This window comes from Mus caroli, chromosome 15 (assembly GCF_900094665.2).
Source record: "Mus caroli chromosome 15, CAROLI_EIJ_v1.1, whole genome shotgun sequence".
Taxonomy (NCBI): Eukaryota; Metazoa; Chordata; class Mammalia; order Rodentia; family Muridae; genus Mus; species Mus caroli.
This window is the reverse complement of record NC_034584.1, coordinates 74152600-74166544: the sequence shown is the minus strand read 5'-3', so window position 1 is coordinate 74166544 and position 13945 is coordinate 74152600. Positions and strand designations below refer to the sequence as shown.

The 13945-nt window shown below is 48.6% G+C and overlaps 1 protein-coding gene across 1 annotated transcript in view; it reads right to left on the bottom strand.

Annotated features, from left to right (window-relative positions):
* Positions 1–13945, bottom strand: part of Tab1 (TGF-beta activated kinase 1 (MAP3K7) binding protein 1) — a 30181-nt gene that overhangs the window by 8089 nt on the left and 8147 nt on the right. The window contains exons 2-7 of the mRNA XM_021182961.2: positions 5686–5822; positions 5210–5363; positions 4184–4270; positions 3559–3697; positions 1251–1364; positions 99–210 (exon numbers count right to left, since the gene is read on the bottom strand). Of these exons, the coding sequence (XP_021038620.1) occupies positions 99–210; positions 1251–1364; positions 3559–3697; positions 4184–4270; positions 5210–5363; positions 5686–5822 (743 nt within the window). The remainder of the gene's footprint in view (positions 1–98; positions 211–1250; positions 1365–3558; positions 3698–4183; positions 4271–5209; positions 5364–5685; positions 5823–13945) is intronic.

Here is a 13945-nt window from a genome sequence, read left to right as displayed (position 1 = left end):
AGTGCTGGGATTAAAGGCGTGCGCCACCACGGGCATCTGCTTCTAACCGAGGTCCTCTGGTCTCACAAGTGGCTAGGGCTGCAAAGATGGCCACCTACCTGAGCAGGTCAATGTCAGTGTAGCCATATTTGACCTTGTAATCCCCAATCCGCCTGGTGCTCTCCTGTCCACAGATGACACCTATCTGCTTGATCTTCCCTGCATCTAAACCTACCAGAGAGAAGACAACGTGGTAGGCCCGCTTTTTCCTCAGTGAAGAGTTTAAAGGAGATGTGGATATGACGTATACACACACACACACACACACACACACACAATGTGAGGGTGGGCAGAATAACAGGAAATGCAAACAGTACCTGTGTACCACAGAGGACAACTCAGGTGTCCCATGTTCTAGGTCCCCCATCCATAACAGAACATCCCTCACTCAGGCCTGCTCAGGTCTGAGGTGGCATGTCCCCATGTCCCCGGGGGCTCACGTGTCTCAACATTTAGTTCCTAGCTGGCTGTGCTGTTTTGGAACCTTTTACATATGGGGTCTGGCGGAAGTAGGACGATAGAGTGGGCTAGGACGATAGAGTGGGCTAGGACGATAGAGTGGACTTTGAAAGGTGCGGACCAACCAGGTTCTGGTTCTTCTCTTCCTAATTTGCTAAGATTTAATAATTAGCTGTCACACAATGCCACCCCCACAGGTGGAGGCTCAGCCACCACGCTCCCGTGTCATGATGGATAGTCACAGCTTTAAAGGATGAGCCAAAAACCAAAACTAACAAAAAGCCCCTTTCCCCCAATCAGGTACTTCTGTCAGGGATCTGGTTACAGTAATGAGGAAAGGAACTCTAACAGGCCTCCGCCTACAGGCACGGCAGCACTAGCCAGAACAGTCCTGTCTGCCTGTGCCCCGAGCCCAGAAGGCAGCAGGGTCTGCAGAGCTGGGTGGGAAGGCAAGGCTCCAGGGGCACTGGGGTTACGGGATTCTCTGCTCTCTTGTTCTCTGTCAGGAACAGGGACAAGTGCCTAGTATGTGCCAGGTATTCCTCTACACACAGAAGGGGGTTCACTACCCACACCACACAGATGAAAAATTCCCCAAGTCACAACTGTCCAGCAACAGATCCAGCCCTGGCTGCAGGCCCAGTCCATTAGCCTGCCCTTCCTTCACCCAGCTACCAAAGAAGGGAGCAGAGGGAGCCCAGGAGCCGGCCTCCCTGTTCCCACAAGTCCCTTGGCCCAGCCTCTCTACGCACCCAGTTGCGAAAGCCGAAAGAGCTCGTCCTCGTTCTCAGTGGTGTGGTCCATGTTTAGCTGTGTAACCTGTAACCCATCCACTGTAGATTTGCACAGAAGGGCCCTGTTCGTACCTGCAGCACAATGGGCCCGAGATTAAGCAGAGGGAGGAACAGGAGTCACTGACACAACAGAAAGACAAGCAGATGTCACACACACCAAGGGGTTCAGAGCTCGGGTAAATCACCCGGCAAGGCCAGCCGCCTCTGCAGGGAAGCAGGCTTCAAGCTGCACACCGATCACAGGACTGAGTTTAATAAGAGTCGTTTCCTCAGGGGTCCATAGCAAATCTTTAGATTATCTTGGCACAATGTCTGTGGTAGCTTCAAAACAATTTGTAAATACGGGGCTCTGGATGAAACAAGACCATCACCGAACAGTTGGGACTAGAGTGGGGCGTGGAGGTGCACCAACTACTTATCAGCTGTTTTATGTTTTACAAGCAGATCCCTAAGAAAATCCTAAGAGGAGGAAGGGAGTCAGGGACACCATGAGTGGATGGCTACTGAGTCCTTACGGTGACATGTATCACACACACCGTATGTGATACATTCTTGGGTCCCCTGATGGTCCCTCCTTTGGCCTTAAATCCCAATGTCCCCATCATCCAGCTTCCTGCTGGTTTTGAGAATGCAGAGCAGGCCTTCACTCCAGGCAATTTCTTTCAGAAGAAGCAGCCATGGGGCTGCAGATACTGGGTACACAGAGGTCCTGTACCCACAGATAAGCACTAGGGAAACGTCGAATGTTGAACATGCAGGGCTGTCTCTTCAAAGGAAGAGGTACAGGCTAGAGAGATGGCTCAGTGGGTAAGAGCACTGACTGTTCTTCTGAAGGTCCTGAGTTCAAATCCCAGCAACCACATGGTGGCTCACAACCATCCATAATGAGATCTGACGCCCTCTTCTGATGCGTCTGAAGACAGCTACAGTGTACTTAGATATAAATAAATCTTTAAAAAAAAAAGAAAGAAAGAAAAGGAAGAGGTATGTAAGCTGTTTTTCACCCAGAGGACTGGGAATGGAGTTGGTTAACAGCCTGTGTGACTTCTGAGCTATCAGTATGACCAAGATTACACCAGATCCACCCCTAAGGCCTTAAGATCTTAACACATGTAGTTTATCTAGAAAACCCATCTTCATGAAAGAAGTGACATGTACTTTGAAGAGTCTTGCTGTATGGTGGCACAAGCCTTTAAACCCAGCACTCAGGAGGCAGAAAGAGAAAAGTTGCAGAGGCAGCTTCATGGCCAGCCTGATCTAAAGAGTGAGTTCCAAGCCGGGCGTGGTGGCACACGGCTTTAATCCGAGCACTCCGGAGGCAGAGGCAGGCGGATTTCTGAGTTCGAGGCCAGCCTGGTCTACAAAGTGAGTTCTAGGACAGCCAGGGCTACACAGAGAAACCCTGTCTCGAAAAACAAAACAACAACAACAAAAAAAAAAAGAGTGAGTTCCAGGACAGCTGCAGAGAGACCTGTCTCAAAAATGAAAAGGAAAGAAAATAGAGTCTTGATGTAATTATGCCTTCCTGTGCCCACAGAACTATGGGATACCTGGAAACTAATCCCAAATTGTATTATAAGCCTAAAATAAACTTTCTGCTGTCAGGCTCTAGACCAGTGGCTCTCAACCTTCCTAATGCCCCTGCTCTTTAACACAGTGCCCCATGTGGTGCTCACCCCCCATAAAGGGATTTTTGTTGCTACCTCATAACTGAGATTTTGCTACTGTTATGAGTCGTAATATAAGCATCCATGTTTTCTGATGGTCTTAGGTGACCCGTGAAAAGGCCATTTGACCTCCAGAGGAGTCGAGAACTGCTGCTCTAGAAGTCCAGCCAAGACCAGCTTCTAAATCATTCCTAACTGGGTTTTCTTCTTGCCTCACAGGACAGCCCTGCTGTGTGTAGAGATCCCTACAAAGATGGCTCATCAGATAAGAGCACTGTTCTTCTGGAGGGTACAGATCTATTCCCAGGACACATGTGGTAGCCCACAAAGTCTATAACCCCAGTACCAGGGAATCAGATGCCTCCACAAGCACCAGGCACACATGTGGTAGAGACAACACATGTAGGCGAACCACCTGTACACATAAAACAACTTAGAAGGGAAAGGATGGCTGCGGCCCCCGTGCTGCCCTGCTGCCCTTCTACCTGGGACTGACAGACAACAGACTGAGGAGGATGAGGAGGAACAGGCCCGGTCGAGCTGGGAAGCTCAGGGTGCGCACGCGCAGACAGAAAGCAGGCTGGGGTGGGGTGGCTCACCGACATTGGCAACGTAGAGCTTGTTGTTGAGAAGGACTGCCACGACAGCCATTGCCCCTCCCGAAATCTCCCTCTCCAGTGCCTTGAGTCTCTCGAGGATCTTCTGGTACTGAGGTGGCAGCTGGTGCTGGGGCACACCCTGCAAGCCATCATCAAGAGATCAGAGGAGCGCGGGTGCTTGAGGGCCACCTTAGCAGCCCTCTCCTTCCCTTGGGATAAAGCATGCAAGATTCCTGAGCAGCCAAGCCAGCAGATGACCAGCATAGATGTGGCCAGGCTGCACACTTGCAGGACACCCTGGGAAGGTCACTGTTGCTTTAACTAGGGGCAGCCTGAAGGTGACCCTGGCTCTGGACTGAACCAGATCATAGAACCTGGAAAGGTCTTTCCTTCCACCTATCCCTGTCATCTAAGGATGAGCCTCCGAGAAAAGCTGCCCACTGCTGGGTTGGAGTCTCTACAGGAATACACACACTGCCACCCCAGCCTGCCTATCAGAATGCTGCCTCATGATTTCTGCTGCAGGTCTTGCTGACACAGAGGTTAGTGCGGGCACCTATCAGTTCTAGTACAGGCAGGTGATTACCTCTGGCACCCAGCAGTACTAGTATGGAAAGTTGGTTACCTCCGGCAGCTGGGACTGGAGGCTTGCTTTCTCAGCTAAGGCATCATCGATAGACTCCAGGAAGCTCCTCTCCACCACATCGAAGGCCTGAAGAGACACAGGGCAAGGCAAGGGCTGGCTCAAACACCACCATCACCTCGTGCTAAGACGTCCCTATGGAGAGTAACAGACCCATGGCATTCACGGATGGCCTCGTGTGACAGGTGACACATATCACTTTGGCCTGTGTGGGCCTTCCTGTCCCCTGTTTGACCTTTAGCTGTGGGATGGGAGAAGGGTGCTACTTATGCAGCTGCAGAGAAACGAGAGAGGAGGCAGGAGGCAGGCCCAGGCCCTGTTTTCAAGAGCTGGGGTGTGAACAGCAGTGCTGCTCACTTGAGTTCACGTGAAGAGAGACAGCCTAGGAGTGCTTTGTCAATGAGTCTGTAGGGGCATGGCAACCCCTTCTGTAAAGGCCTTCATCAGGACCTGCTGGACACTGGTGTAGCAGAAAACTTCCTCCTGGTGTAGCCTCTGCAAAGCTCCAGTCTAGGAGCACAGAGGACAGGAAAAGGCTAGGGCCAGTTTCTCAAAGACCAAGAAGCCTTCCTGAGTAGAAGCAAGTCCCAGCACAGAAAAAACAAAAACAGAACAGCCCTGGTCAGTGAGGTATAGGACAGAGCAGGGGCAGGAACAGCTCCAGGACATGCAGCCCTGGGGAATGCGCTTCTGACCACACCTCAAGCAAAGGAAGGGGTCATTGTCAAGGACCTTATCTCCGCAGAGCCTCTCTTCCCAGTGATGCCTTCTCCCAAGTCAGTCCTGCTTCCAATGGAAAAGCTGCTGTTCCCTGCCTGTCCTGGATTCCCATTAGCAAGGGGCCCCTGCCACCGTGAAGTGTACCCAGAACTGATCTTTGGTAGGGGATGAAGAAGCAGGCAGTCTTCAGATCACCCTGTCCCCACTTATAGCTGCAGGGCCCACGTTCCCGGGAGTGGAGGACATACAAGCCAGCCAGGCCACTGGCACCTAGCCCAGTCTTCTTACCTGCAGCAGGACCCGTCGCACATCAGCCTCAGTGTGTTCAGTGTTGAGCTGGCCCAGCAGGAGCTCTGCAGAAAGCCTCTGTGCCACAAAGTTGGTCACGCGGTTGCCATCATAGCCATTGAAGACCCCGTACAGGAAGCAGTTGTTTTCACTTCTAGCAGAGGGAGGGCAGGGGGAGGGCAGAAACCAGGGGCATGCAGGTGGTAGAGGAAGAAGGAAAGGGACTGGAGAGGGACTAAAGGCAGAGAAGGCTTCAGGCATTCATCTGGGTCCCCGCACTGTGGCCATCGTTTCACTATGAAAATGACCTGCTTGCTGAATCTTCCCTGTCTGCCTCCTCCATCCCTATCCCACAGCAGGCGACACTTCCCATAGGCCCCACTTCACAGGCAAGCCTCATATACAGAGGTGGCAGGACAGTATCTTTTCTTGCTCATGAACCGATCTTCTCTGGTCGGTCATGCCAACACACATACCTGAACTTAAGCCAGTTGTCCTCCGGAGGGTGGCTCTCAGTGCCCTTGCCATCAGCAGAGTAGCTGCGGTTGGACGCTGAACCAACTCCAGAGAGGTGACAGAGTGGCAGGTCATCTGTCCAGCTTGGCTGCTGCTCCTGGGAAGCACCGGGAAACTGAAAACCACCTTCTTCTCCCCAGTTCCCACCACACCTGCCTCTCCAACAGGGCAAAGGCAGGCCTGCAGCCTGCAAGATGATTACGTCTGGAAATAATGATGCTTGTCTGAAGGGACTCTAAAGTGTTTCCTGTTTTTATGGGGCATCCACAAACTGGTTCCCTTGGGAACCCTAAAGCTGCAGCATTCCCCAGTGGGATGCTTAGCATGGCTACCTAGAGAGAGAGAGCTGTACTACAAAGTAAGCAACGCTAATGTAACTCACAGGGGTAAGCCCAGCTTAGAGGAAACTCTTTGGTCATACTTCTCCCACAGAGAATCTTATTGTACAGCATAAAGGAATCTTTTGGGTACTGGTTCCAACTGCAGAATGCCTGACCAGTGTGCAGCCTGAGTTATCTGTACTATAAACAGATTTCCACACATGCTCTCAGGAAGGTAGCTGGGCCTGGCCTTCAGAAACTCCAGCCTGCACATCAGTCTGTCATTCTCCCTGGCTTGGAGGCCTCCGCCTGTGTCCTGTCTCCTTCATGTCGCAGTTTGAAGCCCTGTGCACACCCTTTTTCTTGTTGGGCAAGCCTTCCGGGATCATCAACTCAGGGTCACTGCCCTGTGTATTCAGATGGCACCCTGACCCATCTCTCTTGTCTATATCTGACTCTCATCCTTTCCCATCAGATTTGGATCTCAAACCCGGATGTTTTGCTTAATCACTGCAGATTTACGTGCACGCACACACGCATGCATGCATGTCTTGGCTTGAATATCCCAACTCTTAATTTTGTAAAGTTCCTGGAGGTGGCCCCAAGCATCGGCGTTTTCTCTTGAAATGACTTGTTAGTAAGGATGATACAGTGATAGGACACAGCACAATGGAAGTCCTCAGGGGTTCCCCGGCTTAGGACTATCTGATCCCACAGCCACTGGGAACAGGCTCCTTCTCAGCGTGTCATGCTCATAGGCATTAAATGTGGTATGACCCCACTTCTTTGATATGTAAGTTGGTCTTGTGTGAGGCTTCAGTTATACATTTTCTATCCTTTGTCTTGGGAAGGATGTCTGTGAGGACCTGGCCAGTGTCCTGGAGGCTCCCAAAGCACCCTGCATATGTGAGAAGCCTAGACTGTGAGAACATAGTATCAGAGATACAAACACCCACTGGAAGGCTATCTCAGAGGTCCTGCAAACACTTGCGCAAGGCAGGCATCAGATCTGTATGTGGTACACATATATACGTGCAGACAAAAACACATGGATAAAGTAAAATACTCTGAAAAAAAAAAAAAGAAAAGTTGGAAAGTTCTATTGAAATATTAAACAATTATGACCACCAGCTGCAACTTCTTACAAGTTAACAGTAATGATCTTCAGAAAAAAAAGATATAAAACGGCTGGGTGGTGGTGGCGCACGCCTTTAATCCCAGTACTTCGGAGGGAGAGGCAGGTGGATCTCTGAGTTCCAGGACTATACAGAGAAATCCTGTTTTGAAAAAGCATTAAAAGAAAAAGGGGTGGGGGGGAGCATAAAACCACTGCAGCTGGCTGCTCCAATCAGCTATAGAAAGTCTTTGGCTAACTTCTGTGGCAAATTTCATCTGCTTATTTTACATAGTGATGAAAGTCACTAGACAGATATACCTCCCAATTATAATTGCTTTTATGTCACATGCATCTATTTGAAAGCTTTTGTTCGGTACTTAGTATCCTGGAGCTACTACTGCAGGGTGTGGGAGTTTTATTTTAAATGATCATGTAGTAAGATCTCTGTCTTTGGGTATGCAGTTGTGCTGTGTAACTACCCCCAGCCAGGACACTGAATGCCCTGCTGACGTCCTTGGGAGGTGCTCCACCCATCTCAGGCCTGCAGCACCAGACTGCTCTTCATCCTGTGGTTTTGCCCTTTAAAGAGTGGCATCTGTCAAAGCGTGCAGTGTGTAGCCCTGTGAGGCTGGCTTCTTTCATGCATCCTGCTGTTGAGGCTCAGCCACTGTACTTAGGTGCATTGATAGCTTGCTCATCTTTACTGAAGCATCTGTAGCTCTCCTTGCTCACTGTTGGATATGGTAGTCTGCTTATTCCAGCATCCTCCAAAGGACATGTGTGCTATCTACAGTCTTCAGTATTTGGGAGAACTGCTATAAATATTCAATTTCAAGCTTCTGTCTGAAGGTAGCTTTTCCTTCCTTTTGGTAACTCCCTGGGGCTCGGGCTGCTAGGTCACAAAGATCTACTGAAAGGCTGACAAGCACGTGGTACCACACTACACACATACATACAAAAAACAAGAAGCACTGTGTCCAACTAAATGGTTGTTTAGCTTTTTCTTTAATATTTCTTTATTAGGCCGCGGGTAATGGTATACAACATTAGTCCCAGTACTTGAAGGGCAGGCCAGCCAGAGCTATACAGTGACCCTATCTCAAATAGGAGAGTTAGATTTTTATTCTTTTAAATGGACATATTTGTGTACGTAAGCAAATACCCCATGTGTGTGGATGCTTTTGGAAGCCTGAAGAGGGTGTCTGGTCGTCTGGGAGTTAGAACTTGAGGTGTGGTGAGCCACTGGACACCCTGCCAGGACAGAAACTTAAGTCCTCAGGAAGAGCAACAAGGGTTATTTTAACTGGTAAGCACTCTCCAGCCTCTGGGTGTTTACTTTAGAAGAAACTGCCGGCCATCTTCTAGGGCGGCTGGGCCACGCGTAGCCCTCCTGCAGCAGCAGCACGCGCTCCAAGTGGACAGCGCTAGGTATCAGGTCTGTTCTTCACTCTAAAGCACACCTGAGCTCATGGTATAATCCTCATTTTCCTGATAGCTAATGATACTGAACATCTTTTCACCACCCACAGGTTTGCCACCCACAGGTCTTCTCTGCCAAGTTTTTATTTTATGCCTCCTTTTAAATTGGGCTGTTTAACAACTGAGTCTGGAGAATTCTTTATGTATTTGCAGTAGAGTCCTTTGTTGGCTACATGATTTTAAAGTGTCTTCCCAAGTTTGTACTTGCCTCATATTGTTTTTTGGTAAAATAAACTTAAATTTTTATGATTTCCATTTTATCGATTTCTTCCATTCATGGCTTATGACCACCATCACACCCCCAAGTCAGCATTTCTCTGTGTAGCCCTGGCTATCCCAGAACTAGCTCTGTAGAACAGGCTGGCTTCACAGAGATTCGCCTGCCTCTGTCTCCCAAGTGCTGGGATTAAAGGCGTGCGCCAACACTCAAATCTTCTTGGTTTATGCTTTCAGAGTCACACCCAAGGGCTCTTACACAGAGCAGGCCATGAAAACCTCCGTTGAATTTATTTGTATAGAAGGCAGATGCCCAGCTGCTCTAACCCATCTGTTGGAGAGCTGCTGCCCCAAATGAGTTACCATCACACCTCTGCAGAAGGTCCTGCTGTATTTCTGGACTCTGTTCTGTTCATCTTTGTGATGAACATTTTATTCCTTCAGCTTTGTCATAGTGAGCCTTAAATTCACATAGAGCAGTAGTTCTAATGCTGCAACCCTTTAATAATTCTTCATGTTGTGCTGACCCCCAACCATAAGATTACTTCACTGCTGCTTCACAACTGTAATTCTGCTACTGTTATGATTCATAGAGTAAGTATCTGATATGGAGGACGTCTAATGTGACCCCGTGGGTTGTGACCCACAGGTTGAAAACCACTGACCTGGGGGACTTTCTCTAGCTGTATTTTCTTCTCAAGAGTGTTTGGCTAGTCTAGTTTCTTTATCTTTTCATCTAAATTTTAGACTTACTTTGTTCACATGCTGCACACACACACACCACACACACACACTCACACAAAGCACAAAAAGTCTTGTTGGGAATTCAGGTATAAGGGGTACATGCCTGTAATTCCAGCATTTGGGAAGCTGAGGCAGTAGTAGGATCACAGACTAGGCTGAACTACACAGTGAGACCGTGTCTCAAAAAGAATGAATAAATAAGTTTAAAAAAAAAAAAGGCTAATGGGCTGTTGGCTTGCAACTACTCAAATCTCTAGGCCATACTCTGATATTCCAGGATATTTGATTATTATACACAGAAAACCTAATTGTTAGCAAAACAGAAATGCTTAAATGTGGTTAGGCGTGTCCTAAAAAGATACAGTTTGGGTGTGCCTCTAAAAGCCTCCACAGATAAGAAGGCTGAAGAATGGAGAGTCCCTGCCTATTTTAGGACGAGTGGCTAGGGAGAGGAGAGTCAGCTGGATGGCCTTGAACTGCCCCACCAAAAAGGTGAAATGGCTCAGCCCCTTACAGATTTGGCTTGTAGATCTCTCTCTCCTTTTTGGCTTGGAAGAACCTCGAAGGAAGGAGCTCTGGGTAAGAGACAGGGATTTTCTCTTGGCTTGCAGGAACCACAGAGAAACAGCTAGCAGGACACAGGTCAAACAGTATTCTAGGGAAGAGAGCTAAGGAGCCCCCTTGGGTTTGGAGAGCTCAAGAGAAAGGTAGGCTAGCCTGGTAGTATGACACAGAAAGAGATTTCTAAAGAGCTAGCAGTTTAGTTGTAGGATCAGGCTTGTAAAGAGATATTTGTATACAGTGAGGAAGAGAAAGTTACCTCACTGAGCTAGTGCGTTTTACCTCAGTTTCTGCCCCCTGCGTCTTTACTGCCATAAACGTTGGGTGATCTGATACGTATTACACTCTGACATCTCTAGCACTCCCATCTTCTGATCCATGAATGTGATGTGTCTCCACGCATTCACGCTTCCTTCATGGGATGTTTGCTTCCGTCACAGTTTTGCCACAGGATCTGAGGAGTCACTAGAAGTCTCCTAGTAGTCTTTCAGAACAGATACTATGTCTAAAAGCTATACTGGCAATGACTGAAATGGCTGAAATCCTCCTGGTCACCTCTGGTGACCTTAGGTCAAGGGAGGACAAGGGGAAAGGTGCTTCCTGATAACAGAAACACAGTGCAGCTCTGTTCTTGGCTCTGACACACACGGGAAGGTACCTTACTTAGCCATGTGTATTACATCATGGCCGTACATTCAGTTAACATCCACGCTCATTTATCAAATCTAGCTGCTGATACTCAAGTCAGGCGTGCGGTACACTAAGTCCCAGGAACAACACCACAGAGTAACACAAGAAAACTCACTGTTTAAAGCCTCCCTTCTAGGGGAAGATGATGCCAATGAAAGGAAATAAAACTTGAGACCTGTGATTCATGTCAAATAGCCCAAAGAAGAGTTTGTGAGCTTTAAAACCTGGGGCTGAGAACATAGCAGAACAGGCCAGGCCATGCCCGGGCAGGCCCCGGAGCTCCGCCATTATGACTCCACCATGTGGTCAACACCTCTGTCTCCTGCGAGAGATATGTGTCGGCCCGGAGCTCCGTCATTAAACTACCTCATGTTCTTACATCAAGTTGGCCGTCTGTTCGTGATTCTTGGGTGCGCTCCGAATCGAGAATTGAGTGGGGGTTTCCCCACTAGGTTCTTTCACCAACACACACACAAATGGGAAACTAAGGAAAAAGCTTGCTCTTACCCCATGCAAATAACAGACAGACACTCGACTGAAGGGCCTGCCTTGCTGTTGCTTAGGAAACAATGCCTGGTGGGGACCCAGGGAGATGCGATGGGGTAGGAAGATGTTATACTGACTACCAAGGCCATCTCTAGCTGATATGGGAATAAGGAACTCTCTACAAATCAGAAACCTGTGAGTATGACAATGTCCATGTACATAGCTGGTACCTTGACCTTAAGTAATCACAAGTACTGTCTGGAGACTCCTACACTACATTTTTTTTTCCTCCCGAGACAGGGTTTCTCTATGTAGCCCTGGCTGGCCTTGAATTCAGAAATCCGCCTGCCTCTGCCTCCCAAGTGCTGGGATTAAAGGCGTGTGCCACCACACCTGGCCCTACACTACATTTTTAAAACATCTCTTTTTCAGGGGCTAGAGAGATAGAGAGTTAAAGAATACTGGCTGGCTGGGCAGTGGTTGGCCAATGCCTTTAATCCCAGCACTCAGAAGACAGAGGCCAACCTGATTTGCAGAGTTCCAGGATACCCACGGCTATAGAGAAAAACTGTCTTGAAAAACAAAAACAAAATAAAACAATGTACTGGCTGCTCCTGCAGAAAGCCAGGGTCTGATTTCTCTCACTCTACAGCTCACAACCCTGTGCAATTCCAGTTCCAGAGTGTAGGCAGTCGATGCCTAAAAACACCACTGCACAGGTGCTAGCCCGAATCTGGCGCCAACCCCTCCCGAGCGAGCGGGTGCATGCAAATTAAGGTGCCGGCAGACTGACCAATCCCAGGAGGACACAAAGCTTTTCCCTGTGCTGGGGGGTATATAAGGAGTCCTCCCTGGGTGCCCCGGTTCCTGCAATAAAGCTGTTGAAAAGAATCCGACTGTGTTGCGTTTTCCTTGCGGGAGGAGGTGGGCGCAACACCAGAGGCTCTAACTGTTGCCCTCTTCTGGTGCCTTTAGGCACTACACACACAGTGCAGACATACTTACAGGCAAAGCACCTATACACATAAAATAAAAATAATTTGAGTGGGGATGTTGAAAAGGGCCTCACTGGGTAGCTCTGGAAACCCTGAAACCAAAAACAGGCCTCGAGCTCAAAAGAGATCTGCCTGTCTCCCCCTCCCTTCCCAAGTGCTGAAATTAATGGTGCCAATTAACTATGCCCAATTCTATTTTTTTTAAATTTAATTTTTATAGTGTTGTTCTGTAAATTTTAGAGTTATCCTTTTACTTGCTTGCAAACAGTAATTTCCACGGCTCCAGTGCCACTGTGCACTGCTCTTATGAGATGAACAGTCTTTGCTTACCTTGGAAAAAAGCACCCAAGAAACAAATTAACTTGACACTTTGTCTTCTTGGGGGGGGGGTGTTATATGTGTGCCCATGTCTTCTTATATGTGTGTGTGTGAGGGGGGAGTTTATATGTGTGCCCATGTCTTGTGTGTGTATGGGGGGGGGTAGTTTATATGTGTGCCCATGTCTTCTTATATGTGTGTGTGTGTGAGGGGGGAGTTTATATGTGTGCCCATGTCTTGTGTGTGTATGGGGGGGTAGTTTATATGTGTTATATGTGTGCCCATGTCTTCTTGTGTGTGTGTGGGGGGGTGAGTTTATATGTGTGCCCATGTCTTCTTGTGTGTGTATGGGGGGGTGGTTTATATGTGTGCCCATGTCTTGTGTGTGGAGGGGGGAGTTTATATGTATGCCCATGTCTTCTTGTGTGTGTATGGGGGGGTAGTTTATAGTGTGCCCATGTCTTCTTGTGTGTGTGTGTGGGGGGGTGAGTTTATATGTGTGCCCATGTCTTATTGTGTGTGTGTGGGGGGGGGGAGTTTATATGTGTGCCCATGTCTAGGTGTGTATGTGACAAGGGGCTAAAATGACATTGACAGCTCTCTACATCATTCACTGAAGCAGGGCCCCTCACTGAACCAGGAGATGGGTAATTCAATCTACTTCTGTTAGCTAGGGATCTCGTCTGTTTGAGTGTTGGGGTTACAGGAAGGCCAACACAGCTATCTGGCTTTTCCATGGCCTTCTTTTCGAGAAGTCCGGCAGGTGTCCCCCAACCATAGTCCTGCAGTATGCTTTTTAAATGTACACTCACATGGGTCAAATGAGACCTTAGTGCTTCCAGGGTATTGACAACTTTGAATCTCACCCTCAGAAAGGCCACAATCTCATAACAGCTGTCTAGCTTATTCAGATAAAACCTTCCACACAGCACTTCAAATGACTTCTAAAAACCTGCCCAGACAAAAGCCATGGTAAACAAACGCACTTCTGGCAGAGGGCTCCACATCGAAGGCTTGCCTTCCTGGAAAAGCTTAGCACAGAGCTGAGTGTGGTGACGCACCTTTGAACCCAGCACTCGGGAGGCAGAGGCAGGGTCTCTCTGAGTTTGAAGCCAGCTTGGTCTACATAGTGAGTTCCAGGACAGCCAGGGCTATGTAGAGAGACCCTACATAAAACAAAAACAACCAAAAAGAAAAGCCCGGGCTGGTGAGATGGCTCAGTGGGTAAGAGCACCCGACTGCTCTTCCGAAGGTCCAGAGTTCAAATCCCAGCAACCACATGGTGGCTCACAAC